This window comes from Scyliorhinus canicula, chromosome 13 (assembly GCF_902713615.1).
Source record: "Scyliorhinus canicula chromosome 13, sScyCan1.1, whole genome shotgun sequence".
NCBI classification, from domain to species: Eukaryota; Metazoa; Chordata; class Chondrichthyes; order Carcharhiniformes; family Scyliorhinidae; genus Scyliorhinus; species Scyliorhinus canicula.
In genome coordinates, this window is record NC_052158.1 from 80,233,788 (window position 1) to 80,260,763 (window position 26,976).

Consider the following 26,976-nt stretch of genomic DNA (forward strand, 5'->3'; position numbering starts at 1 on the left):
TGGTACTCTTCACAGATACAGACAGACTTGCTGAGTTTATCCAGCATTTTCTGTTTTTAAGACAAAGAAGGGCATTGTGACCAAAACTGTTCCAATAGGTCACTTCTGCAATAATTTAAATGTATCCTCCATTCTGGTTTTACACTGTCTATGTGGAAGCATTGGTTGTCAAAAATAAAACTCCTTTTTTAACTATTAGTTAATAACTAGGGCTTGTGTTGTAAGTTTGATGAATAATTTCAATATCTGACTGTACGTCTCTCATTTATTCACCACCAATAGTCACAGGTTCATATAAAGTATCCCCAGTTTAGAAGAAAAGGTTGCCATGGAAAGAATGATTTCCAAGCACATAATTTAGTCAAAAAGAAGATTGGTTTCAGTTCTTTATTCCATTTAAATGAAAATATATTTAGGTTGTGCAAGAATAGATCATGAAAATAATGTTAAATATCTAAGTATTTATTCATTATGTGTAAGAGACATCTTTCACCCTGTAACACAAAGTAACAGTGCTGAGGGAGTGCTTTTTTTTTCAAAGACAGTGGTTTCCTGCTGCTTTTGGATGGGGAAATTTATGTGTGACTGTTAATCCACAAAATCCCTTGTGCGCAACAATGAAATGTTGTGCCGTTAGAGGAACAAGTCAGAATAACGACTACATCTTAAGCAGATTTTAAAAATTGGGAAACAAGATTAAAGGTTAGCAGGAATCCCCCATAAATAATTCTATTTATGCAGCTAGTCATTCTTTTAAATTTCTAATGGATATTTCCTATTGCAAATCTGGATGCTCTGAAAGAGAAAAATAAAAAGATAAAAATCACTTATTTTTAATGCATTTTTAACACTACTTTTAACATTTTTAACCAATTGCTTGTTCTTTGTCTTTTAATTATTTAAAACAACTTTTTCACTAAGTTTGGTAAAATCCTTGATACTTAAAAATAAGGCAGCAATGAAGAACCAGTTTATTAGCCCATTTCTTCAAGTCTAATCCTGCGCAGGCTTGATTGACATATAATCTGGGACTACTTTGGTCGGATTTAATCAGTATGACACCAAGCCATTCATTTTCCAACAGCCATGAGGAAATATTATTGTTCTCCCTTTTTAGGCCACTTCGTGTGCCTGACCTAACCTCTCAAGTCAGCCATTGGCACCCTTTGTGACAGGTTGGTCAAATATTCCCCATAGCTTCAGTCCTTGAAAAAGGAAAGAAGCAAAGTGGGCCTTGCAGAATTGTAACTCAGGTATAACGATACCAGTCCTGGCCATAAGCATGTAACAATCCTGAAGATGTCTTGGTTTATATTGCAAATTGTGACATTTTTGCGCAGTTTAACTTGAAATGTTAAAGATGAATTCGTTTTGCACTATTAGCCTATTGACTGCACTTCAAAGCAGGTCATTTGCCCACTGTTCAATTAACTTCATTATGGGTAACTTTCTTTGAAGGGAATAAATAGGTCTCAGTAGTGTGAAATTTTGTGTCTTGCCGCAACTGACGAATTGGTCTATTGGGAATCTTATTTATATAAACCCTGATAATAGACTAATGTCTGATATAAATCCATCTTTGGCGTTATGTGTCCATAACAGGTGTCCAATATATATGTATCAGTCAGCATCTTAAATCTGTGCACAGCATCAGTCCACAACTTAATGTGAAGAGAGCTAAAGTTCCGCACCATTTTCCATTTGCATTCCATTGACTTAGCTGTGCTAATGCGTCTGTGATGACAATTATTGATGCTGTGTCATCAATGGAATTAAGAATCTAGAACAATAGGATATTTGAGCTTTCCGGAGTTTGTCCAAAAACAAGAACTACATCTGCATTTGACTAATGGTTGCCTTTATGAAATTGAAGGGTTGTAGACAGTTTAAATGATTGCAGAAAATTACAAGGAGATATTGACAGACTAGGTGAACGGACAAAATTGTGGCAGATGGAATTCAATGTAAGCAAATGTGAGGTTATCCAATTTGGACCAAAAAAATAGAACAGGGTACTTTATAAATCATAGAATCTCTACAGTGCAGAAGGAGGCCATTTGGCCCATCAAGTCTGCACGAACCCTCCGACAGAGCACTCAACTCAGGTCCACCCCGACCTATACACGTGACCTGCACACTCTTGGACACTAAGAGGCAATTTAGTATGGCCAATACACCTAACCTGCACATCTTTAACTGTGGGATGAAATGGGAGCACCTTGAGGAAACCCATGCAGACACGGGAAGAATGTGCAAACTCCACACAGACAGCCACACAAGGCCAGTATCCCTGGCGCTGTGAGGCAGCAGTGCTGACCACTGTTCCATCATGCCACTGCCGCCCCTATGGGGAGAGGTTAGGTACAATGGATGTCTTGGGGGTTCAAGAGCATAGATCTTTAAAATGCCACAAACAAGTGCAAAAAATCATCAAAACGGCTAATGGTATGCTAGCCTCTTTATCTAGAGGATTGGATAAAGACACAGTAGTTATGCTACAGCTATACAAAACCCTGGCTAGACCCCACTTGGAGTACTGTCAGCTATTCTGGGCACCACACCTTTGGAAATATATATTGGCCTTGGAGAGACTGCAATGTAGGTTATCAAAAATAATACCTGGAAGATGGGTTGAGTTATGAGGGGAGATTATACAAAATGTAAGCCTGTTTTCACTAGAATTTAGAAAGTCTTCAAGGTGCTAACATGAAAAGACGGTAGATAAAAATAAACTAATTCCACTGGTTGGAGATTCTAAAACCAGGGGGCATGGTCTAAGCATTTGGGCTAGATCATTCAGGAGAGATGTTAGGAAGCACTTCTTCACTCGAAGGGTGGTAGAGGTTTGGAACTCTCTCCCACAAACAGCAGTTGAAGCGAGATCAGTTGTTAATTTTAAATCTGTGATAAATGGATTTTTATTAAGCAAAGATATTAAGGGATATGGGCCAAAGGCAGTTATATGGAATTAAGCCACAGTTCAGCCATGATCACATTGAATGGTGGTACATGCTCGAGGGGTTAAATGGCCTACAACTGTTCCTATGTTCCCAAGTCATTGCAACCAGAACTGTGAAGTTTAAAGCTTATACCTATGCAGCTTTTTAAAAACCATATTGTCAGAATCGAAACGTGGGACCTAAAGCTCTGTATAATTAAGAATTCAGTATCGGATCATTTGCTGGAGGGAAAAACATCCCTGATGTGATAACCTCTTCATGTTTCATACTTTACAACTAGTTTCTCAAGGGTTTCATGCAAATTTGAACAGTAGTGCTTACCACTTTTTACCAGGTGGAGTTTTCCAAAGATACACAACAGTTAAAACCAGAACTGCCATCACCACAGGGACCAGCATCATCAAACCGTTCCTTTTACCTGAAATATATTTTGAGAATTGAATAAAACAGGAGTATGCAATCCAGGTAATCATTGTAAATGCCAGTTCTGTTGGAACTATCCACTTTGTCCATTCCCCTGCTCTCTCCCCATGCTCTTATATAAGTTTAGTTTTCCAGCATTCATCCACTTCTCTTTTAAAAGTCATTCTAGATTTTGCTTTCACCCCTGTTTCTGGTGAAGCTTTACATTTGTTGAAAATGCACAGTATTTAAAAAAAGTCTTCCGACCTCTACCTCTATTCTGTTCATGATAAATTTACTCCATGACTGCTGAGTGGAAATAGTTCTTCCTGATCTAATGAAACCCGTCACAATTATGAACTTTATTGTCAAATCCTCTTCCCGCATTTTTTTCTTCTGAGGAAAACAGCTCCAGATTCTCTTGCCTCTCCTCATAATTAGAGACTCTCATCCCTGGTATCATCATTGTTAATCTTTACAGAACCCTTTCTGTGCTGTCAACATTTTTTCTGAAGTCAGGCAATATGGACAGGCAGTGGTGTCCTATAATGTTTAAGATGCTATGTAAATGCAAGTTAGTGTTGTTGTGCCTGCCAACTGTAGAAGCTGGCAGGTGTTGCAGTTGTATTAGTCACATGTCGTAGCTAGCTCCTTTAAGGGGGCAATCTTCTGAAGGGTCATGTGACCCATTCATCCAATCAGTAACTAGCATGCGGGATCACCCGGGCAGAGTACAGACTTTTGCTCAGTTAGACCCAGAGCCATGACTGGAAACATTGAATGTATATCACCCTATAAATAGGTGTGTTAATAAATGCCATTGTTCATTCATAACTGGTGGCGATGAACTAAAGAAAAAGCGCAGCAAGTCTGCTTGCAAGATCATCAGCTCAGAATCTGGTCCATTTGAAGTCAAGTTTGTGAAGTAGTAGAGAGCTGCAGAGATGCCTGTATTTGATGGAATGGATTCCTTTGGTGCCTCTACTGTAGATTGATTACGGTATGTTGAGCGATTAGAATTTTTCTTCAAAGCAAATTTTTCCTCAAAGTTGAGGAGGGGAAGAAGAAGGTGATCTTACAAAGCGCACGTGGACCCAAACCGATAACTTAATCTGTAGCCTTCAGTCCCTAAAAGTACCCCATGCAAGATCATTTATAGAGATTGTGGATTTAATAAAAGGGCAGTACCACCCAAAGAACTCGGTGATTTTCCATGGGGGAGTCCCCCAGGGGAGACCATTGCAAACTACATAGCAAGGCTTAAGAAAATTGCATAACACTCATACTTCAAGACAACATTGAATGATACGTTGAGGAATCGCTTGGTTTCTGGAGTCAATGATGAGGCCATACAGAGAAAGCTGCTAGCAGAAACTAAGATTGATTTTGAAAAGGTCCTGGAAATAGTGCTATTGATGAAGAGCTCTGGGAAGGGCACCCAGGAACTTTAGAGCACACAGCATGGCTTGGTCCACGAGTTAGGGCAGGAAGCTGCAGGCAGCAGGGCCGGCAAAATCAGACACCAGTCTAAAACAAGAAACAGATACCAAAATTGGTAGAGTTAGAAGATTCAAGATAATGAATCAACAGACTAGGATTGTTGTAGACTGTTACAGGTTTGGGGGAAATCACTCCCCAGAGATTTGTAGACTCGAGGAAGCAGAAAGCTTCATGTGCCCCTGGAAGGGCAATCTGAGGCAGTGATTCAAGAGTGAACAGAGCCTGCCTGGCAGCAGGAGAGTGAACACGTCAGCATCAGTACATAGTGTTGAAGATTTTTCTTCAGATGAATATTGTGAAAACAGGCAAGGTGGCCCACAGTAGAGTGGTGTTATCCGTCAATGGCATATCATTAAGAATGGAAGTAGGTACAGGAGCATCTGTTACTGTAGTAGGGGAGCAGACCTACAGATATCTTTGAGAAGAAATTCAGCCTCTGTGTTTGCAGAACACATTAGCCAGATTGGCTACCAACACGGGAGAGATCAGCAAGAGAGTGAGGATGCCCCAAACACCTGTGAGCTATGGGCAACAATCTGCCCAACTTCCATTAATCATGGTGTCTGGCCAAGGACTGGTTCCAAGAAATTAAACTCAACTGGTTGTAAATTTTCTAATTAAGGAAGGAGCCCTGCATTAAGGAATTTGGAAATAGCAGGACATTTTTCAAGGTGAACTTGGAAAATTTAAAGGCCTAAAAGCAACATTTGTTTGAGACCCAGAAGCCACCCCAATTTTGTTCAGGGCTAGAACTGTGTCCGATGCTTTGTTGGAGAAAGTTGACTCTGAACTAAAAAGGCAATAAGAACTGGGTATCATCCAGCCAGTCCAGTTTGCAGAATGGGCAGCCCCCATAGTGTTTGTGGTAAAACCAGATAAAACAGTCCATATGTATGGAGACTATAAATTAACAGTAAACCAATTTTCTTGTATTAGCGAGAGGCAGCACGGTTTTGTGATGGGGAGGTCGTGTCTCACTAACTTGATAGTTTTTCTCGAAGAGGTCTCAAAGATGATTGATACAGGTAGGGCAGTGGATGTTGTCTATATGGACTTCAGTAAGGCCTTTGACAAGGTCCCTCATGGTAGGCTGGTACAAAAGGTGAAGTCGCATGGGGCCAGGGGTGAGCCGGCAAGATGGATACAGAACTGGCTAGGTCACAGAAGGCAGAGAGTAGCAATGGAAGGGTGCTTTTCTATTGGAGGACTGTGACTAGTGGTGTTCCGCAGGGGTCAGTGCTGGGACCTTTGCTGTTCATAGTATATATAAATGATTTGGAGGAAAATGTAACTGGTCTGATTAGTAAATTTGCAGACGACACGAAGGTTGGTGGAACTGCCGATAGCGATGAAGACTGTCAGAGGATACAGCAGGATTTAGATCGTTTTGAGACTTGGGCGGAGAGATGGCAGATGGAGTTTAATCCGGACAAATGTGAGGTAATGCATTTTGGAAGGTCTAATGCAGGTAGGGAATATACAGTGAATGGTAGAACCATCAAGAGTATTGAAAGTCAGAGAGATCTAGGTGTACAAGTCCACAGGTCACTGAAAGGGGCAACACGGGGGAGAAGGTAGTCAAGAAGGCATATGGCATGCTTGCCTTCATTGGCCGAGGCATTGAGTATAAAGATTGGCAAGTCATGTTGCAGCTGTATAGAACCTTAGTTAGGCCATACTTGTGGAGTATAGTTTTCAATTCTAGTTGCCACACTACCAGAAGGATGTGGAGGTTTTAGAGAGGGTGCAGAAGAGATTTACCAGGATGTTGCCTGGTATGGATGGCATTAGCTATGAGGAGTGGTTGAATAAACTCGATTTGTTCTCACTGGAACAACAGAGGTTGAGGGGTGACCTAATAGAGGTCTACAAAATTATGAGGGGCATAGACAGAGTGGATAGTCAGCGGCTTTTTCCCAGGGTAGAGGGGTCAATTACTAGGGGGCATAGGTTTAAGGTGCGAGGGGCAAGGTTTAGAGGAGATGTACGAGGCAAATATTTTACACAGAGGGTAATGGGTGCCTAGAACCCGCTGCCGGAGGAGGTGGTGGAAGCAGGGACGATAGTGACATTTAAGGGGCATCTTGACAAATACATGAACAGGATGGGAATAGAGGGATACGGACCCAGGAAGTGTAGAAGATTTTAGTTTAGACGGGCAGCATGGTCGGCACAGGCTTGGAGGGCCGAAGGGCCTGTTCCTGTGCTGTTCTTTCTTATTTGTTCTTTGTTCAAGCAGCAAAGCTGGGCAGATACTCTATCCCAAAGATAGAGGATTATTTTGCAAGACTGGCTGGAGGACATTCAAATACGAAATATGAGCCATGCATATCAACAGTTGGAGTTGGATGATACCTCCGGAGGCTACATGACTATGAACATCCATAATTACATGAGTGAACATACTTCCCTTTTGGCGTTTCATCATCTCATGCCATATTTCAAAGAACAATGGAAAGTTTTTTACTGGGCTTGACATAAGCCATTGTCTATTTGGATGACGTATTGATCACTCATGCAACTGAAGAAGAACACTTGGCTAATCTAGAAGAAGCACTGAGAAGATTTCAGCGGGCAGCAGTTTGCCTAAAAAGGAAAAAAAGGAATTTCCAAGCCAGTGAAGTAGCTTACCTCAGTTACCATGTGGATGCCCAGGGATTGCATCCCATGGAGGATAAAGTAAGGACAATAAGGGAGGCACCAACTCCTCCGAGAAACACCTCAGAGCTTAAATCATCCTGGGGATGGCCAATTATTACGGGAATTGCCTTCCAAATCTGTCAACGCTATTGGCTCCTTTCCAGGTGTTACTGAAGAAACACCAGTGATGGTTCTGGAAAGCACTACAGAGAGAAGCATTTAGTAAGGTCAAGCAACCATTACATTCATCTTGCCTACAGGTACATTTTGACCAATCCAAGAAGTTAGTTGGGGCTGAGAGGCCTATTGCGTACATGTCAAGAACCCCTACAAAAGTTAAGAAAGGTTATTTACAGATAGAAAAAGAAGGACTGTCTGTTTTGCACGGAGTGAGAAAAGCCCCATCAGTATGTCTACGGAAAGTATTTTAGTGTTGGAATGGACCACAAGCCACTGTTGGGTCTTTTCAAGGAGGACAAGGCTATTCCACCGATTCAGCGCTGGGCAGTGATCTGATCAGCCTATGAATACAAGTTTGAACACCGACCAGAGATACAGACAACCAATGCTGATGCCCTTCAGCGCCTTCTACTGCCAAAGAATATACTGCCACCAGAATCCTCAGCTCCCGGCCACCCAAATACCACAGGAAATCATGATGATATTCAAATTCCTAGACATTTTGCTCGTGTCAGCACATCAAATAAATTTTGGACTAGCAGAGAACTGTTGTTATCAAAGATAGGACACAAAATATCAGTAGGCTGATAGAATGAAATTATTTCCGAAGATGTGAAGCCATAAACGGCGGCACGGTGGCACAGTGGTTAGCACTGTTGCCTCACAACACCAGGGACACAGGTTCAAGTCCGTCCTTGGGTCACTGTCTGTGTTGAGTTTGTACACTCTCCCCGTCTCTATGAGGGTTTCCTCCGGGTGCTTTGCTTTCCTCCTGTAGTGATCTGCATATCTGTATGTACACAAGGGGTTAATGTGCAGATATAACAGCCAAGTAATCATTAGAGGGTACTAGAGATGGGTATAAAAGACAGACTCAAGCTAAGATCCGCCTCGTCGTAAGGACAGGGACTAGTGACCAGAGGTAGACAAAGACAACTCCGCGCAGGTGTAGCTAATCAAAAGTGTTTCTTATTTAATCTTGTTCATGTAACATCTAGTTTAAGCATTGGAGAGAGAACAAACTCACAGTTAATTTGTCAACGTTACTCAGTAAAGTATTTGCTCTAATTGGAAGACTACAAGTGTTAATCAACATCGAGTTAAAGATCATTCTGGCAAGAAGCAAGTGAGTAACATATATTGCACAAAGCAATATAACATTACTGTGATGATATGATCTGCATACTCGTCTGCCATTGGGCCAGAACGTCGGCTTACCATTGGCCCTGGTCGGTCATGTGCCTCTCGACCGATTGGCCGAGAGGCTGAGTTAACCACGCCTCTACCAACGAGGTATAAATGCTCAGAAGCCTGACGATCGTTCTTTTCCACTGTAGACGATCGCCAGGCTGTGTTCTAGTTAATTAAAGCCTGACATTGGTAAATCACTCGCCTCGCGTGCAATCGATGGTGCATCAATTTAATTAACTACAACTTTGAAGATGGAGTTCCGCATCAAGCCCGAATGCCTCCGCATCAGCCCGCAAACTCTGAACTCTACAGAACTTTTCAAACTCTGGCTGACTTGCCTCGAAGGGTTCCTGGCATCTACAACCACCCCCCCCACCGGGGCACAGAAGCTGCACGTCCTCCACTCCAGCGTGGGTATTGCCGCTTACTCAATAATCGAAGACGAAACAGATTATGATGAAGCTATACGGAAGCTAAAAGGACAATTCCTCAAACCGATCAACAGGGTATTCGCTCGACATCTGCTGGCCACCAGAAAGCAGGTCCCCGGTGAGTCTCTAGACCAATACGCCCGGGCCCTCTGTGCCCTGGGGAGAGGTTGCGCCTGTGAAGCGGTGTCCGCTACAGAGCACATGGAGCTACTCGTCAGAGACGCTTACGTGGCTGGGATGCTGTCCCCCGTGATCCGCCAGCGGATGCTGGAAAGAGACGAACTCAGTTTAACGGAGACACTGACTCTCTCCGCCTCCCTGGAGGTCGCAGATCAAAGCGCGCGCACCTATGACCCTGGCCAGGCCGCCTCCTGGCACGCTTCCCACCAGCTACCCACCGCTCCCGGCCTCCCTCAGGCTTGTGCCGCGGGGCGCCCCGATAAATCCGCGGGGCCCCGCTGCTACTTTTGTGGGTACGCTAAGCACCCTCGCTCGCGCTGCCCAGCCCGCTCCGCCCTCTGTAAGAGCTGCGGGAAGAAGGGCCACTACTCCACGGTCTGCCAGGCCAAAACGCTGGCTGCAGCGCTTCTGGAAGCTGCACAGCACTCTCCCCCCCTCCCCCAGGCCTCTGCAAACGGCCTGTGTGTCTCTCTCTCTCCCCCAGGGCCCCTCCAGCCGCTCCCGACTCGCGCCCCGCCGGCCGACATGCGCACCTCCCCGGCCCCTCCAGGCCTCTGCCTGCCCGCCGCGCACGTTTCTCCCCCCCGCCCCCGGGCCCCGGCGCCCGACCGGCTCGCCTCTCCGGGCCTCCCTGGTCCCTGCCTGCCCGCAGCGGCCCTGCTTCCCTCGCTCCCGGACCCCGGCTCCCCCCACCCCCCGGGCCCCGGCACCCGACCGGCTCGCCTCTCCGGGCCCCCCGGTCCCTGCCTGCCCGCAGCGCGACTCGGCTCCCCCCCGCCCCCCCGCGCCCGGCCCGCGCGCCTTACCTCCGCCCACAGCTGATGCACCTAGCCGGCGTCCTGGAGCCGGCTTCCGCATCCCCACAGCTGATGCACCTAGCCGGCGTCCTGGTGCCGGCTTCCGCATCCCCACAGCTGATGCCGGTCACTCACCTCTTGGAGCCGGCCTGCGCGCCTCTCCACTCACAGCGCCGGCAACGCTAGCTCCGCGCAAAATCGGTTTAGCCTCAGGTTCGCACTCCGTCCACATCACCGGGTGCTGCATCGCGGACCTCACGGTCCAAGGGAAGGTTTTTAAAAATTATAAATTCCTTGTCCTCCCTGACCTTTGCGCACCGGCACTCCTAGGACTGGACTTCCAGTGCAACCTGCAGAGCTTGACTTTTCAATTCGGCGGCCCTATACCCCCCCTCACTGTCTGCAGCCTTGCGTCCCTCAAAGTGGACCCTCCCTCCCTGTTTGCTAACCTCACCCCCGATTGCAAACCCGTCGCCACACGGAGCAGACGGTACAGCGCCCAGGACCGATCCTTCATCAGGTCCGAGGTCCAGAGGTTGCTGACGGAAGGGGTCATCGAGGCCAGCAACAGTCCCTGGCGAGCCCAAGTGCTGGTGGTCCGGACGGGGGAGAAAAACCGGATGGTCATCGATTACAGCCAAACCATCAATCGGTTTACGCAACTGGACGCGTATCCTCTCCCCCGTATCTCTACCATGGTAAACGAGATCGCGACATACAAGGTCTTCTCCACTGTGGACCTTAAGTCCGCTTACCACCAGCTCCCCATCCGCGCGAGTGACCGACTGTACACCGCGTTCGAGGCTGACGGGCGCCTCTACCACTTCCTTAGGGTTCCATTCGGTGTCACGAATGGGGTCTCGGTCTTCCAACGGGAGATGGACCGAATGGTCGACAAGTACGGATTACAGGCTACCTTCCCGTACCTTGATAATGTCACCATCTGCGGCCACGACCAGCAGGACCATGACGCCAACCTCCAGAAATTCCTCCAAACCGCAAAACTCCTTAACCTCACGTACAATAAGGATAAATGCGTGTTTAGCACCGACCGCCTAGCCATCCTCGGCTACGTAGTGCGTAACGGAGTGATAGGCCCTGACCCCGAACGCATGCGCCCCCTGATGGAACTCCCTCTCCCCAATACCCCCAAATCCCTCAAACGCTGCCTAGGGTTTTTCGCATACTACGCCCAATGGGTTCCCAACTACGCGGACAAGGCCCGTCCCCTCATGCAAACCACGACCTTCCCGCCGTCGACGGAGGCCTGCCAGGCCTTTAGCCGCATCAAAGCGGACATCGCAAAGGCCACGATGCGTGCCATCGACGAGGCCCTCCCCTTCCAGGTCGAGAGCGACGCTTCAGAAGTAGCTCTGGCGGCCACCCTGAACCAAGCGGGCAGACCCGTGGCCTTCTTCTCCAGAACTCTCCAGGCTTCCGAACTCCGCCACCCATCTGTGGAAAAGGAAGCCCAGGCCATAGTCGAAGCCGTGCGACATTGGAGGCACTATTTGGCCGGCAGGAGGTTTACCCTCCTCACAGACCAACGGTCAGTAGCCTTCATGTTTGATAATGCACAAAGGGGCAAGATCAAAAATGACAAGATTTTACGGTGGCGGATCGAGTTGTCCACGTACAACTATGATATCTTGTATCGTCCTGGGAAGCTCAATGAGCCTCCTGATGCCCTGTCCCGCGGTACCTGCGCCAGCGCGCAGATAGACCGCCTCCGCTCCCTCCACGCAGACCTCTGCCATCCAGGGGTGACCCGCCTACACCACTTCATTAAGGCCCGCAACCTGCCCTACTCCATCGAGGAAGTCAGGTCAGTAACCCGTGACTGCCACATCTGCGCCGAGTGCAAACCGCACTTCTACCGCCCCGAGCGCGCACACCTGATCAAAGCATCCCGCCCCTTCGAACGTCTTAGCATTGACTTCAAGGGGCCCCTTCCCTCTAACAACCGCAACATTTACTTCCTGGCGGCTATCGACGAACACTCCCGCTTCCCCTTCGCCATTCCCTGTCCCGACATGACCACATCGACCGTCATTAAGGCCCTACTCTCCATCTTCTCACTGTTCGGCTACCCCGCGTACATTCACAGCGATCGGGGGTCCTCATTTATGAGCGACGAGCTGCGTCAATTCCTGCTCGACAGGGGCATCGCCTCTAGCAGGACGACCAGCTATAACCCCCGGGGTAACGGACAGGTCGAGCGGGAGAATGGCACCATCTGGAAGACCATACTACTAGCCCTCCGGTCTAGAAATCTCCCTATTTCCCGATGGCAAGAGGTGCTCCCCGATGCACTGCACTCTATCCGCTCACTCCTCTGTACTGCAACAAATCAGACGCCTCATGAGCGTCTTCTTGTTTTCCCCAGGAAGTCGTCCTCCGGATCCCCTCTCCCGACGTGGCTGGTCACCCCCGGACCCATCTTGCTCCGGAAGCATGTGCGGGTGCACAAGTCCGATCCGTTGGTGGAGCATGTCCAGTTACTCCACGCCAACCCGCAGTATGCGTATGTGGAGTACCCCGACGGTCGGCAGGACACGGTCTCCCTCCGGGACCTGGCACCCGCCGGCGTGCAGCCCCCCCCCACCACAGACCCCCCCTCCCCTTTTTCACCCCAGCACCCCACTCAGCTTCCCCATCCCTCATCCATGGCGTCTCCGCGGCCAGCTCAGGTGACGGAGACTACTCGAAGTCTATCGCTCCCGGACTCCAGGACATCAGCAGGACCATCAGCCGATCCGACGACACCTCCTCCACTACGGCGCTCGGCCAGGACGTCAAGGACCACCAAACGACTGATCGAATCCATCTAGAGTTCTACGGTCCCATGGACTTCCTTTTGTAAATATTGTTATGTCTGGGCCAGTGGCAAGCCCCCAAATTCGACAAGGGTACGGAGAGAAAATTATTCTCCCGACGGCTACTCATATCATCAGTTCTTCCCCCCCCCCCCCGGGTCTCGTCCACACCCCCCCCCCCCCCCCCCCCCCCCGCCTTCCTTCTCCGTAAGGGGTGAATGTGATGATATGATCTGCATACTCGTCTGCCATTGGGCCAGAACGTCGGCTTACCATTGGCCCTGGTCGGTCATGTGCCTCTCGACCGATTGGCCGAGAGGCTGAGTTAACCACGCCTCTACCAACGAGGTATAAATGCTCAGAAGCCTGACGATCGTTCTTTTCCACTGTAGACGATCGCCAGGCTGTGTTCTAGTTAATTAAAGCCTGACATTGGTAAATCACTCGCCTCGCGTGCAATCGATGGTGCATCAATTACTATCAGAAGTAGTAATATGATACCTCCCACAGACCAAAGATGTGCGGGTTAGGTAGATTGGCCATGTTAAATTGCCCCTTAGTGGCCAAGGTTGTGAAGTTCTGAGGATAAGCCGGGGTGGGTGGGGAGGGACATGGGTAGCACACCCTTTCGGAGGATCAGTGTAGATTCGATGAGCCAAATGACCTCCTTCTGCACTGTAAGGATTCTATGATCCCTCATCCAATGGCCTAGCTGAACAGGCAGTCCAGACTTCAAGGACGGCTTCGAGAAACAATCAGCAGCACTCAAGCACAGGTATATCTCCAGCAGATCTATTGATGGGTCGACATTTAAGGACCAGGCTAAGCCTCATATTCCCACATTTGCTGTGGAGGGTAAAGGCAAGACACTGCAAGCAAAATAGGAACCATGATTCGACTGAAGATGCAGAATTGTTTAAAATAGATGACCCAGTTTATGTGAGAAATTTTGGCAGTGGCCCAAGCTGGCTCCAGGAATTTCTGTGGACGAAACAGTATCGTTATCTTATGAAGTGAGTGCACAGGGCAGGATTTTGAGGAAACATATGGACCATCTGAATGGATGAGAGTCATCCCAAGAACCAATGTTAGGCCTGATTTGATGTTGCCAGCTAAAGGTGTTGTTGGCTGCCCGAGTAGTGAAATGTCCAATCAGCCTGAAACAGGCAAAAAAGTTGTTCCGACAGAGGAGATTGAAGCATTAGAACCTGAAGAGAGACCCAGTGTGCTAGTTTCTACAGAGAGTTCCCCAACAGAAGGACTCCAGTCGGTGGAGATGTGCTATTCCAAGAGGAAGTGGGTGCCACCAGAAAGACTAGGTTTTTGATGAAATGATTAAACTGTAAATTATTGTAAATTATGGGGAACTGTATGAGTTAACTATCATTCTGTACAGTACGAAACTTAGATGGGGAGGGATGTAGTAGCTAGCCCCTTTATGAGGCGATCGTCTGAAGGGTCATGTGATCAGCTCATCCAATCAGCAACTAGCATGGGGGGGGTCACCCGAACAGAGTGCAGAATTTTGCTCAGTTACATTCTAGAGCCATGACTGGAAGCGTTGAATCTGCATCACCAAGTAAATAGTTGTGTTATACTTTGTTCCAGACTGGTGAAGCCAAGTTACTGCATCATGGATATAGAGGCATTGATAGAATCCACCTTTTTTAGTAAAGAATCTACCTTTTAGTATATAACTCATTAAAGGAATAAATGGCCCAAGATTTAAAATGGCTTCTTGAAAACACACCAAACAGTGAGAGACTGTTTCTGATGAGAATAATCAAGATAAGACTCTCCTAGTCAAAGCAAGGACACATTTGGTCAAGTCACCGATTTTGGGCAACATTCCCAGAAACTGTTTTCATAGCAACCGATAAGTTCCATAAGAAAGACATATTGAAAATCACCTCATGTTAAAATTTGATGGACAAATACATATTGAATTGAATTAAAAAATAACTTTAACCCAATCACAGCCAGAAAGGGGAGAGAGACATTATTGACAGCAATAATCTTTAAAGAATACGTGCTGGTTGGACAAGCCATTCTAGAATCACTAACTGTAATCTCTAAAGCTACTTTTCTAATCTGTCGCTTTGAACAGCTATTTTGTTTTTATGTTCAAACTTTCTGTATTCAATTAGAAGAACCATTAGTGCTTTGATTTGTATTGAATTTAGCTCAGTACTCTGTATTTGCTTGAACAAAACAAACTTTAAAAAGACTCTGTATTTGCTTGAACAAAATACTGATCAAGAGATATCTGAAATTCAAACTGAATAAAAGCAATTTACTTCATACATGAGGCTCTGTTTCATAATCTGACAAGTAGTGTATATCGTGCGGCGACATTTAAGATACACTAACCATAGCTCAGATCTAATAGGCATATATATATTACACAATATCATAACCACACATTCTCAGCTCAATTGCTATGTAGGTAAACCATAAGTAGAGCTGCTGTCATTGTGTAGACATTTTTCCAATTTCTCACCCTTGGAATTGGTCTTGTTATCCAGGCTGACAGTAACGGGGTCGCTGGTTGCATTACTGACTGGGTTTTCTGCTATGCATCTGTATATATGTTGCTCCTCTTCAGTTACACAGTCTATCACAAGCACTGTCCCATCATATGTCTCATTGAGAATTCCAGACAAGGTCACCTTTTCCCAATGAATCACGTAATTTGTTCCATTGGAGACAGAGCAGTTCAAAGTGATATTTGGTGAGCTTGCACAGTTACCAAGAATCGCTGTCTCAGGTTGGGAAACAGGTTCTGCAATAAACAGATAATAATTTACCTACACAACATTGTCATTGCACTTATTTATTTTATATGTTGCCCTGTGCGACATTGTAGATAAACTAGAGCACAAATGGAAGGTTTCCTGTTTTGTCAATTCATGTTAAAGCTTAAAGTTCCACTACAACAGACGTCCTGATATTAACTCATGCATTGTCTTTGTGTTTTATAAATGCATCCAACTGATGCATTATGAAAGAGGCAATGGATTTCTTGTGAACACACCACCAAGGTTGTGAAATGCACTGGGAATTTTCCTGAGCTTCTCCCACGCCACAGCTGTAACTTTGGCAGATATGGGCCCATAAATTCCTGATTCCCCAGCATTACCTTTGGAGGGTATCCAATGATGCGCTGGGGAATCCCTCCAGGAAGTTGCCACTTAAAGGTTTAATCGGCAGTTGCCCAGAAGTGTGAACTTCCTTCGGACAATTGCACTGGGCTAGGAACCATCCGACAGAAGCGATTGAAATCAATAATTGTGGATGGTTCTGCCAGTTTGAACCTGATAGTTACTCTGAAGGAGTTAGAAGAAAAAAAAATCACTTCTAACTCCAGAGTAACTATTTAAAAAACCCAGACTTTCATAGGAAACCCATCACACACACAAGTCCTATGGCGACTCACCACACCACCCCCGCCCTTGCCCGAACTGACCCCCCCTCCTCCCAGGCCCGCCTTCCCCAGGCCCGCCCTGACCCCTCTCCCCCCCCTCCCGCCATCCACTCAAGCAATGTGGGCTTTTCTAGCTAGGCCAGCATTTGTTGGCCCTCCCTAATTGCCATTCAGAATGCGTTGGTGAGCTGCCTTCTTGAGCTGCTGCAGTCCATACGGTGTAGGTGGTGCTATTGTTGCCAATTAATAATGATGCTCTTTAGAGTCGCCAGGTATCAAATGATACCACCACAAGGCTTTACCGGATATCGATCAAAGGACCACGCAACCAGTTAGTCAGTTCAAGTTCAAAGATGGTTTATTCACACACAAGGATTACTTCGACATGCAACGCAAAACACTACAAGTTAAACTACACCTAACAACTACAATAACCTATGTTTAACTTCAGGGCAACCAGCTCTATGCAGATGGACAAGGCCTTTGTCGGGATCTTGCGTGGCTGGGTGGAAGAAGTGGCTCTGTTTCTGCTGGGCCCATCCATCTGGTAGTGATCGTTGGCCTTGAACTTGTCTGTCTGGTCGTTATGCTGCACTTGGGTTGGCATAGACCGGATCCAAGAGAGACTGAGCACATGGCTGTGTTTCTTCTTATCCCTCTGGGATTTCACGCTCTTTGGGGCGGTCCTTAACTTGGACCCAATAATTCGACAGGCTTCGATCATTGCCTTCGATTTTGGCCAATAAAGGGGCAGGTACATTGATGGCTGGGTGTGTCCTTAGCGGTCATTGACCTTGGTTGCTTGGGCTCCCTGAGGAAAGGGAATGGCGCCGATTAGCCTGTATCTGCATCGGTTACCTAAGTACAGTTCTTTTGTTCTGGGGAAATGAGCCATTAAAACGAAAATGACCGGGGGTTTTGATCGCGTCTAGCTATCTGGGTTACAAATACACGCACAAGCTCTGAGTCTATCTGAGTCCTGGGTCGGCGATAATTCCCATGGTCCTTTGCAGGTGGCCATTTGAGATGGCTACACTATTAAGGAGGGTTGTTCCATGCTTTTGACCCAGCGGCACTGAAGGAAAGCTGATACATTTCCAAGATAGGATGGTGAATGACCTGGAGGGAAACTTCCAGATGGTGGTTTTCCCAGGTATCTGCTGCCCTTGTCCCTCTAGATGGTAGTGGTCATGGGTTTGGAAGGTGCAGTTTATGGTGAGTTCCTGCAGTGCATCTTGTAGATTGTACACACGGCTAATACTGTGTGCAGGTGGAGGAAGGGAGTGAATGTTTGTGGAAACAAAGCCAATTTAGCAGGCTGCTTTGATCTGGATGACGTTGAGCTTCTTGATTGTTGTTGGAGCTGCACTCATCCAGGCAAGTGGAGACTATTTCATCACGCTCCTGGCTTGTGCCTTGTAGAGGTGGACCAGATGATGAACTAATTCTTTTAAGTACTTTGCAAATCATAAATTGATGTAAGTGTTTGTACTGAACTATTGATATTTAGTAAGGTATTGATCTAACTGTTTACTTCATACGGAAACTGTTTGAAAATGATCAAAACCAATTTACATCATGAGTTTTCAAGCTTCAAAGCAAAATGTTTTCTGATGTTCCAATGTTACTACAGCCTGAACGTTAACCAAATTTCCAGTATTTTACTTACCATATACTTGTATTCTGAAAGTACTTTCTTCACGGTTTTTCAGTTTTGCCCCATAGTAGTCAATGTATATTTCATAATTCCCAGTGTCACTGTCATGTACATCATTCAGCATCACAAAATTGTTGTTGAATCCAACTCGGTGTTGATACAGTGGGTGGACGATGTGAAGCTTCTCTGGGTTATTAGATTTCCATGTAAAAATCTTAAAGGTCACTGGAAATTTCAATCTGAATGTTACATCATACTGGTCAGTGCCATTGTGCTTTATCGGGAAGAGGACCTGTTCTCCTGCACGGGCATTAGTGATGGTGCCAGATCTGGCGATTAATGATTCTCCACATACCACCAATATATGAAATACTGGAAAACACAAACATGGATTGTACACGTCATTTTTTTTATTGCTGGTCTAAGAATTATAAAATGTATGGACTCAAGATGGGTGAGGGTAAGGGCATATATATACTCGCAAACTGTTTGGCATCTGGTGCGGTTCCCGTTTTTCAACTTGCCCGCTATTCACCGGCTTCGTTACGTTTGAGTGCGAATGTAATGAGGCCGGAAGATCGCACCCTCGTCTTTCTATTCAGCACTTATATTCTTCAGACTTAGCTGAGTGGATATGTTCTTATGGGTAGGAAGGTTACACACGTTGCGAGGTCAATGTTATATCTACATGTACGAATTACTTAGTTATATTTTTTCTTGTGTCATGAAAACATTTTTTTCTGTCAAACAATGATTTTTTAACCTACCCTCTAGAAATACAAATTTAATTTTTAAAAACAGACACTTTTGAAAGCAAACTAAAGTATGGCTTGTGCTCGCAGCCAAGGATGGCTATCCAAATTGCATTACTGTACATTTCACATTGCACCCACTGAGTGGTGGTGGTGGGGAGGCAGAGGCACAGTTCTACAGTGGCATTGTCACTGGCCTAGAAATCTAGAGACCCAGGGTAAAGCTCTGGGGACTGGGGCTCGAATACCACCGCAGCAGATCGTGGAATTCAAATTCAATAAAAATCTGAAGCGGAAAGTCTAATGGTGACCACGAAACAATTGTCATAAAACCCATCTGGTTCACTAATGTCCTTTAGGAAGGAAATCTAGGGCAGCACGGTGGCGCAAGTGGTTAGCACGGTTGCCTCACGTGCCGAGGTCCCAGGTTTTATCCCGGCTCTGGGTCACTGTCTGTGTGGAGCTTGCACATTCTCTCTGAGTTCACGTGGGTTTGGCCCCCACAACCCAAAAAAGATGAGCATCGTAGGTTGATTGGTCATGCTAAATTTCAGCTTAATTGGAAAAATGACTTGGATACTCTAAATATAAAAAAAAAGAAGGAAGGAAATCTGACATCCTTACCTATTCTGTTCTATGTGGTTGACCATGAAATGGCATGGAAAGCCTAGCAAAACTAGAGTCAATGGGATTTTTGTGTCACCAGCAAATTTAGCAACCATACCATGGGTCCCTTCACCCAAATCATTTATGTAAATTGTAAACACTAGATGTCCCAGCACTGATGTCTGTGGCACACCATCATCACATTATGTGGACCAGAAAATTATTCATTTATGCCTCTGTTTCCTGTTAGGTATCCACTCTTCCATCCATGCCAATATGTTACCTCCTAAACTAGGAGCTGTTATTTTCTGCAACATCATTTATAGAATTTCATAGAATTTACAGTGCAGAAGGAGGCCATTCGGCCCATCGGGTCTGCACCGGCTCTTGGAAAGAGCACCCTACCCAAGGTCAACACCTCCAGCCTATCCCCATAACCCAGTAACCCCACCCAACACTAAGTACAATTTTGGACGCTAAGGGCAATTTATCATGGCCAATCCACCTAACCTGCACATCTTTGGACTGTGGGAGGAAACCGGAGCACCCGGAGGAAACCCACGCACACACGGGGAGGATGTGCAGACTCCGCACAGACAGTGACCCAAGCCGGAATCCAACCTGGGACCCTGGAGCTGTGAAGCATTTGTGCTATCCACAATGCTACCGTGCTGCAGGCTGACGAGGCACTAAGTACAGTTTATTCACTGTTCTTCAGCCACAGCACCTGTTACTTCTTCAAAGAATTCCACTAAGTTGGTTAAACAGGATTTGCCTTTGTGTGTTTGAGCTTCTGCTTTCTCTGCAGTATAATAATGTAATAATAATCTTTATTGTCACAAGTAGGCTTACCTCAACACTGCAATGAAGTTATCATGAAAAGCCCCTAGTCGCCACATTCCGGCTCCTGTTCGGGTACACGGAGGGAGAATTCAGAATGTCCAAGTTACCTAACAGCACGTCTTTTGGGACTTGAGGGAGGAAACTGGAGCACCCGGAGGAAACCCACGCAGACACAGTGAGAATGTGCGGACTCTGCACAGACAGTGACCCAAGCCGAGAATCGAATCTGGGACCCTGGTGCTGTGAAGCAACAGTGCTAACCACTGTGCTACCGTGCCGCCCATGTAAGAGGTCAAGTAGCTGAAATATTCACAAGAGTAGACCTTAGTGGGGTTCCTCCTTCCTTCCTCTCTCTCCAATCAGCCTGCTTGGGCGAAATTCTCCCAAAACGGGAGAAATCGTCAAACTGCCGTAAAACCCGGGCGGGTTTTACGGCATCGCGCCCCTTCCCGACGGGGGACCGATTCTGGTCCCCCGTCGGGGCTAGCAGCCCGACGTTGGAGGCCCCGACAAGTCGGGCTTAACGAAAATCGTTAAGCCCGCTTGTCGGACTTAGCGCCGGCTGACGCGTCATATGACGTCAGCCGCGCATGCGCAGGTGGGAAGACTCCACCCGCGCATGCGCGGGTGACGTCATCGCGTTTTTGCGCGAAACCCGCGCATGCGCGGTCCGGGTTGCCCCTCAGCCGCCCCGCGTATTGATACTGCGGGGCGGCGGAAGGACAAATAGTGCGCGGGCATCGGGCCCGCTGCCCGCGATCGGTGGGCACCGATCGCGGGCCCATGGCACCCTTGGCACGGCCGTGGTACTGCCGTGCCAATCGGTGCCATGGTTATTTTTTTCCAGGTGGTCACGACGTTTTTACGAATGGCAGGACCAGGTGTGTTTGCCATTCGTAAAAAGGTCGTAAAGGGCTGGGACTTCGGCCCTTCTAACAGCTGTGAATCGCTGCCGGCCGTAAAAAAACGGCGGCAGCGATTCGTGTCGGGATTTCGGCGGGGGGGTGGGAGAATAGCGGGAGGGCGTCAAAAAAGTCGGGAAGGCCCTCCCGCTATTCTCCCACCCGTCGTGGGGGGGGGGAGAATTTTGCCCCTTGTTTTTGAACCCTTTTTGCTCAAGCTCACACTGATTGCCTGAGATCACCATGGTCACCCATGATGCCCCTGCTGCAGACAGAGACATATTGAAGTAAATTAACCCCATATTACTGACTCCAGTCAAATCAGCTGGCTATACCCTTACATTACATTCACAAGGGAACCATTAAGAACATTAAACTAATTTTGAAGCCAACCAAGTCACCAAACACCATAAACTATATACCCCCTTTATTAATCTAGACTCTTAATTTGATTAATTTATCCTTGCCCATTCTGTAATCTATTTGTGAACTTGCGTAACTTCAAGTGTATGTGGGTGCAGAAAATTTGAAGCGCATTCTATTGTTTTATTTATACTAGGTTAACTAAAATAATGCTGATAACTTTCTTTGTGAAACTCTAAAAAGCCTGCTTGATTGGGCCTTTCCTGATCACAGCACACAAACAATGAAATGCTTGATGAATTGTCAAGTACATCCTATTTGGAAAAACCTTGCTACTGTTAAACGTGGAGTGGGAAAAGGGTGGAGCATTCAATCCCTCCTCCCTGATTTTAATACCTGTATACACAAGGATCGGAGGCCATCATTAACATGTATTACCTGAGGAAAGTTTGAAGATGTGAGCATGTAATGAATCTGAAAATTTCATTGTATATACTGCGCCAAATTTCCCTTTTCTTTTTTTCTTCAAGAAAACTGGCTGACCCTAAAAGAGAGGAAAAAATATTCTGAAAAGGCAATCTGCTTATAGACTACTTAAGCAAGCATCAGTTACCTTTAAAAAAAAATAATTGTGGGATGTGGGCGTCGCTGTTAGGCCAGCATTTGTTGCCCATCCCTAGTTGCCCTTCAGAAGGTGGTAGTGAGCTGCCTTCTTGAACCGCTGTAGTCCCTGAGATGTAGGTACACCCATAGTGCTGTTAGGTAAGGAGTTCTAGGATTTTGACCCAGCGACAGAGAAGGAATATTGTTCCAAATCAAGGGTGGTGAGTGACTTTGAGGGGACCCCTGAGGTGATGAGGTTCCCGGGTATCTGCTGCCTTGTTCTTCTAGGTGATACTGGTCGTTGGTTTGGAAGGTGCTGTCTAAGGAAACTTGGGCAGTTCCTGCAGTGCATCTTGTAGATGGTACACACAGCTGCCACTGATTGTTGGTGGTGGAAGGATTGAATGTTTGTGGAAGGGGTAGCAATCAAGCTATCGGTCAAAAGGTGGGACAGTAAGTGGCAATGAGGAAATAAGAACTGTACAAATTTAACAGATAGGTTAAGTGAGTGGGCCAAAATGTGGCAGATGGAGTTTAACGTGGACAAGTGTGAGGTCATTCATTTTAGTTGGAAAAATAGAAAGGCAACTTACAATTGAAATAGCGCAAAATTTCGGGATTTAGAGATGTGGAGAAACAACTTCTCCCAAAGGGCCATGAATCTGTGGTATTCACTACCCTAGACTGCGGTGGATGCTGGGACAGTGAATAAATATAAGGAGGAGTTAGATATATTTTGAATTAGTAATGATTAAAAGGTTACATAGAGCAGGCAGGATAGTGGAGTTGAGGCCATGGTGAGGTCAGCCATGATGGTATTGAACGGTGGAGCAGGCTTGAGAGACTAAATTGCCTCCTCCTGCCCCCAGTTCATATGTTCTTATCTTCTAAGAAAGAACTATTCTGTCTAATTCCACCTTCTAGCTCTTGGTCCGTAACCCTGTCGGTGCAGCTCAAGCACAAATCTGGTGTTCTTGATTAATAAGGGGATCAGGGGTAATGGGGAGAAGGCAGGAGAATGAGGATGAGGAGCATATAAGCCATGATTGTATGGTGGAGCAGACCCGATGGCCGAATGTTCTAAATCTGCTCCTATATCTTATGGTCTTACAGTCTCTTTGGCTGTTTTATCCTGGATGGTGTCAAGCTTCTTGAGGGTTGTTGGAGCGGCACTCATCCAGGCAAGTGGAGAGCATTCTATTACACTTCTGACCTGTGACTTGGATACGGTAGTCAGGCTTTAGGGGCGTCAGGAGGTGAGTTACTCACCATAGAATTCCTAGCCTTTGACCTGCTCTGGTAGCCACAGTATTAATATAACTAGTCCAGTTCAGTTTCTGATCAATGGTAACGCCCAGGATGTTGATTGCGGGGGATTCAGTGATAGTAATGCCATTAAATGATGAGGGGCGATGGTTAGATCCTCTCTTGTGGGAGATAGTCATTATCTGGCACTTGTTTTTTTACAATATTTTTATTCAAGGCCTTTCAACAAAATATCAAAAGAACATCCGAAGAACATCCGAAGAACATCACATAAACCCAACAAATAACCCATCCCTCCTGACACCGATCCCCAACCACGTCCCACCTTCCTCATTTTAATCCCCTTATCCCCCTCCCCCTGAAAGACACCCCACCCTTCCCTCGCTGACCCCTCAATCCTCCTTGAAGAAGCCAATGAACCGTTTCCACCTCCGAGTGCACCCTTTTACACACCCCCCCGCCGGGTGAACCTGATCTGCTCCAACCTCAGGAATTCTGCCAGGTCGCTCACCCACGAAGCCTTCGGTGGCTTCGAGTCCCGCCAACAAAACAAAATCCGTCTCCGGGTTATCAGAGAGGCAAAGGCCAATACATCAGCCTCTCTCCCTCCGCTTGCATTCCCGGGTCTTCCGTGAATATCGCCACCTCCAGACTCAGGGCCACCTTCATCCCAGAACCTTGGATGTAACATCCGAGAACTCCTGCCAGAACTCCCTCAAATGGACATGCCCAGAACATGTGGACGTGATTCAAGCCCTCCTCCTGCCCGTCACACACACCGTCCACACCTATCTTCCACCCCCTCAAAAACCCTGCTCATCCTCACCACTATCATGTGGGGCCTATGCACCATTTTAAACTGGATGAGGCTTGACCTTAGACACAGTGAGGACGCATTCACCCTCCGCAAGGCCTCAGCCCATGTCCCAAACCCCCCCCTCCTCCCAGCCCCTCCTCCCATTTGCGCTTAATATCCTCCACTATAGAACACAGAACAGGCCCTTCGGCCCTCGATGTTGTGCCGAGCAATGATCACCCCACTCAAACCCATGTATCCATCCTATACCCGTAACCGAACACCCCCCCCACCCCCCACCCCCACCCCCCCCCACCCCCCCACCCCCCCCACCCCCACCCCACCCCACCCCCCCCCCCACCCCCCCCCCCCCCCACCCCCCCCCACCCCCCCCCCCCCACCCCCCCACCCCCCCCGCTAACTCCCCAACATCCTTTCCTGTTTTGATTGTAGTATTGTTTGGGTACACCTCACCCTTTCCCATGTTCAATGAATGTTCTGGAAACAGGCCAAATTCCCCTAAAATCCCCATAATCCCACCAATGCAGCCCAACTGGTCTGAAATATATAACAACAGATCATTTGGGTATAGTAAAACTTTATCCTTGACCACCCCCCGCTCAATCCCTCTGTAATCCCTCGATCCCCTGATTGCCAGTGCCTCTATTGCCAAGGCGAAAAGAAATGAGGAGAGCGGGCACCCCTGTCTTGTCCCACGGTGAACCCAAGTAACCTGAACCCACTTGTTTCATCCACACACTCCTATCCAGCGCCTTATCCAGCAATTGGACACAATCCACAAACCCCTGCCCGAACCGGAACCTCCCCAACACCTCGAACAGATACGCCCACTCCACCCGATCAAAAGCCTTCTCGACGTCCATCACCACCACTACCTCAACCTCCTGCATCCCCCTCCTCCCCAAGGGCATCATAATCACATTGCATAACCTCCGTACATTGACCAACAACTGCTTTCCTTTCACAAAACCCATTTGATCCTCTCCAATCAACCCCAGCACGCAATCCTCAATCCGTGATTCAAGCACCTTCGCCAATAGCTTGGCATCAACGTTCAACAACAATATCGTGCGGTATGACCCACACTGCTCCAGGACCTTATAGTATCAGGGCGATAGAAAGCTGTGGAAAAGTAGAGGGAGTTCCCCCCTTTTCCCCTTACGCCCTCACTAACAGTGTCCCCAAATGTTTTAGAAAACTCAACTAGGAAACCGTCCAGATCCAGGGTCTACCCGCCTACATTGTCCCCGTGCCATCTATCACCTACCACAGCCGATTCGGGGCCCCCACACCCTGAACCCTCCCCCTCCTCCACTTTGGGGAAACTCCAACCCATCCAGGAACAGTCTCAACCCCTCTTTCCCTCTTCGGGGGTTCCGACTCATAAAGCCTCCTACAGAAGACCTCAATTACCCCATTCACCCCTCCAGATCCCTCGCCATCTTACCTCCTTCATCCCTCACTCTTCTGATCTCCCTTGTCACTGCCTGCTTCCTCAAATGATGGGCTAGGACATGACTCGCCTTCTCCCTGTACTTATACACACCCCCCCGCAACTGCCCCAATGCCTTCCCCGTAGACACTAACCCAAACTCCATATAGAGCCACTGCCTCTCCTTCAACAATCCCTCCTCTGGAGCCACCGAGTACCTCCTATCCACCCTCAAGATCTCATTGATCAGCCTTATCCTCTCCTCCCGCTCCACCCTCTCCCTGTGTGCTTGAATCAAAATAAACTCCCCTCTAACTACAGGCTTGAATACCTCCCACAATGTGGTGGCTGTGACCACCCCCATGTCATTCACCTCCACATAGCCCCGAATGGCAGTCCTTACCTGCTGGCAAACCCCCTCATCTGTCAACAGCCCCACATCCAACCTCTACTGCGGCCATTGGGCCTCCCACTGAACCACCTGCAAATCCACCCAGTTCGACTCGTGGTCGGAGATCACAATCACCAAATACCCTGTTAGCCACCCATACTAGCAGTGCCTTGTTCATTATGAAAAAAATAAATCTGGGAATACAACCGGTGATTGCCTGGCACTTGTGTGGCGTGAATGTAACTTGCCACTTGGCAGCCCAAGCCTGGATATTGTCCAGGTCTTGCTGCATTTGAACATGAACTGCTTCATTATCTCAGCAGTCGTGAATGGTGCTGAACATTGTGCAGTCATCAGCAAACATCTCCACTTCTGATCTTATGATGGAATGGAGGTCATTGATGAAGCAGCTGAAGATGGTTGGGCCTAGGACACTACCCTGAGGAATGTCAGTGATGCCCTGGAGCTGAGATTATTGACCTTCAATCACCACAACCATCTTGCTTTGTGCCAGGTATGACTCCAACCAGCAGAGAGTTTTCCCCCCCTGATTCCCACTGACTGCAGATTAGTTAGGGCTCCTTGATGCCATCCTCAGTCAAATGCTGTCTTGATGTCAAGGACAGTCGCACTCACCTCACGTCTGGCATTTAGCTCTTTTGTTTCAATCAAGGCTGTAGTGAGGTCAGGAGGCGAGTGACCCTGGCGGAACCCAAACTGAGCGTCCGTGAGCAGGTTATTGCTAAGTAAGTGCAGCTTGAAAACTGATGATTGAAAGAAGGTGGAAATTGGCCAGGTTTGATTTGTCCTGCCGGATAGATGC

General features: G+C 47.3%; 1 protein-coding gene across 1 annotated transcript; it reads right to left on the reverse strand.

Annotated features, from left to right (window-relative positions):
- Nucleotides 1-471: 471 nt before the first annotated feature.
- On the reverse strand, nt 472-22,157 carry LOC119976719 (hepatocyte cell adhesion molecule-like). The gene is made up of 5 exons (XM_038817448.1): nt 22,083-22,157; nt 18,191-18,550; nt 15,598-15,879; nt 3,282-3,378; nt 472-795 (listed from the first exon to the last, which is right to left on the reverse strand). Coding segments are annotated over exons 1-5 (789 nt in total). The 5' UTR covers nt 22,132-22,157; the 3' UTR covers nt 472-794.
- Between the last annotated feature and the right edge of the window lie 4,819 nt (nt 22,158-26,976).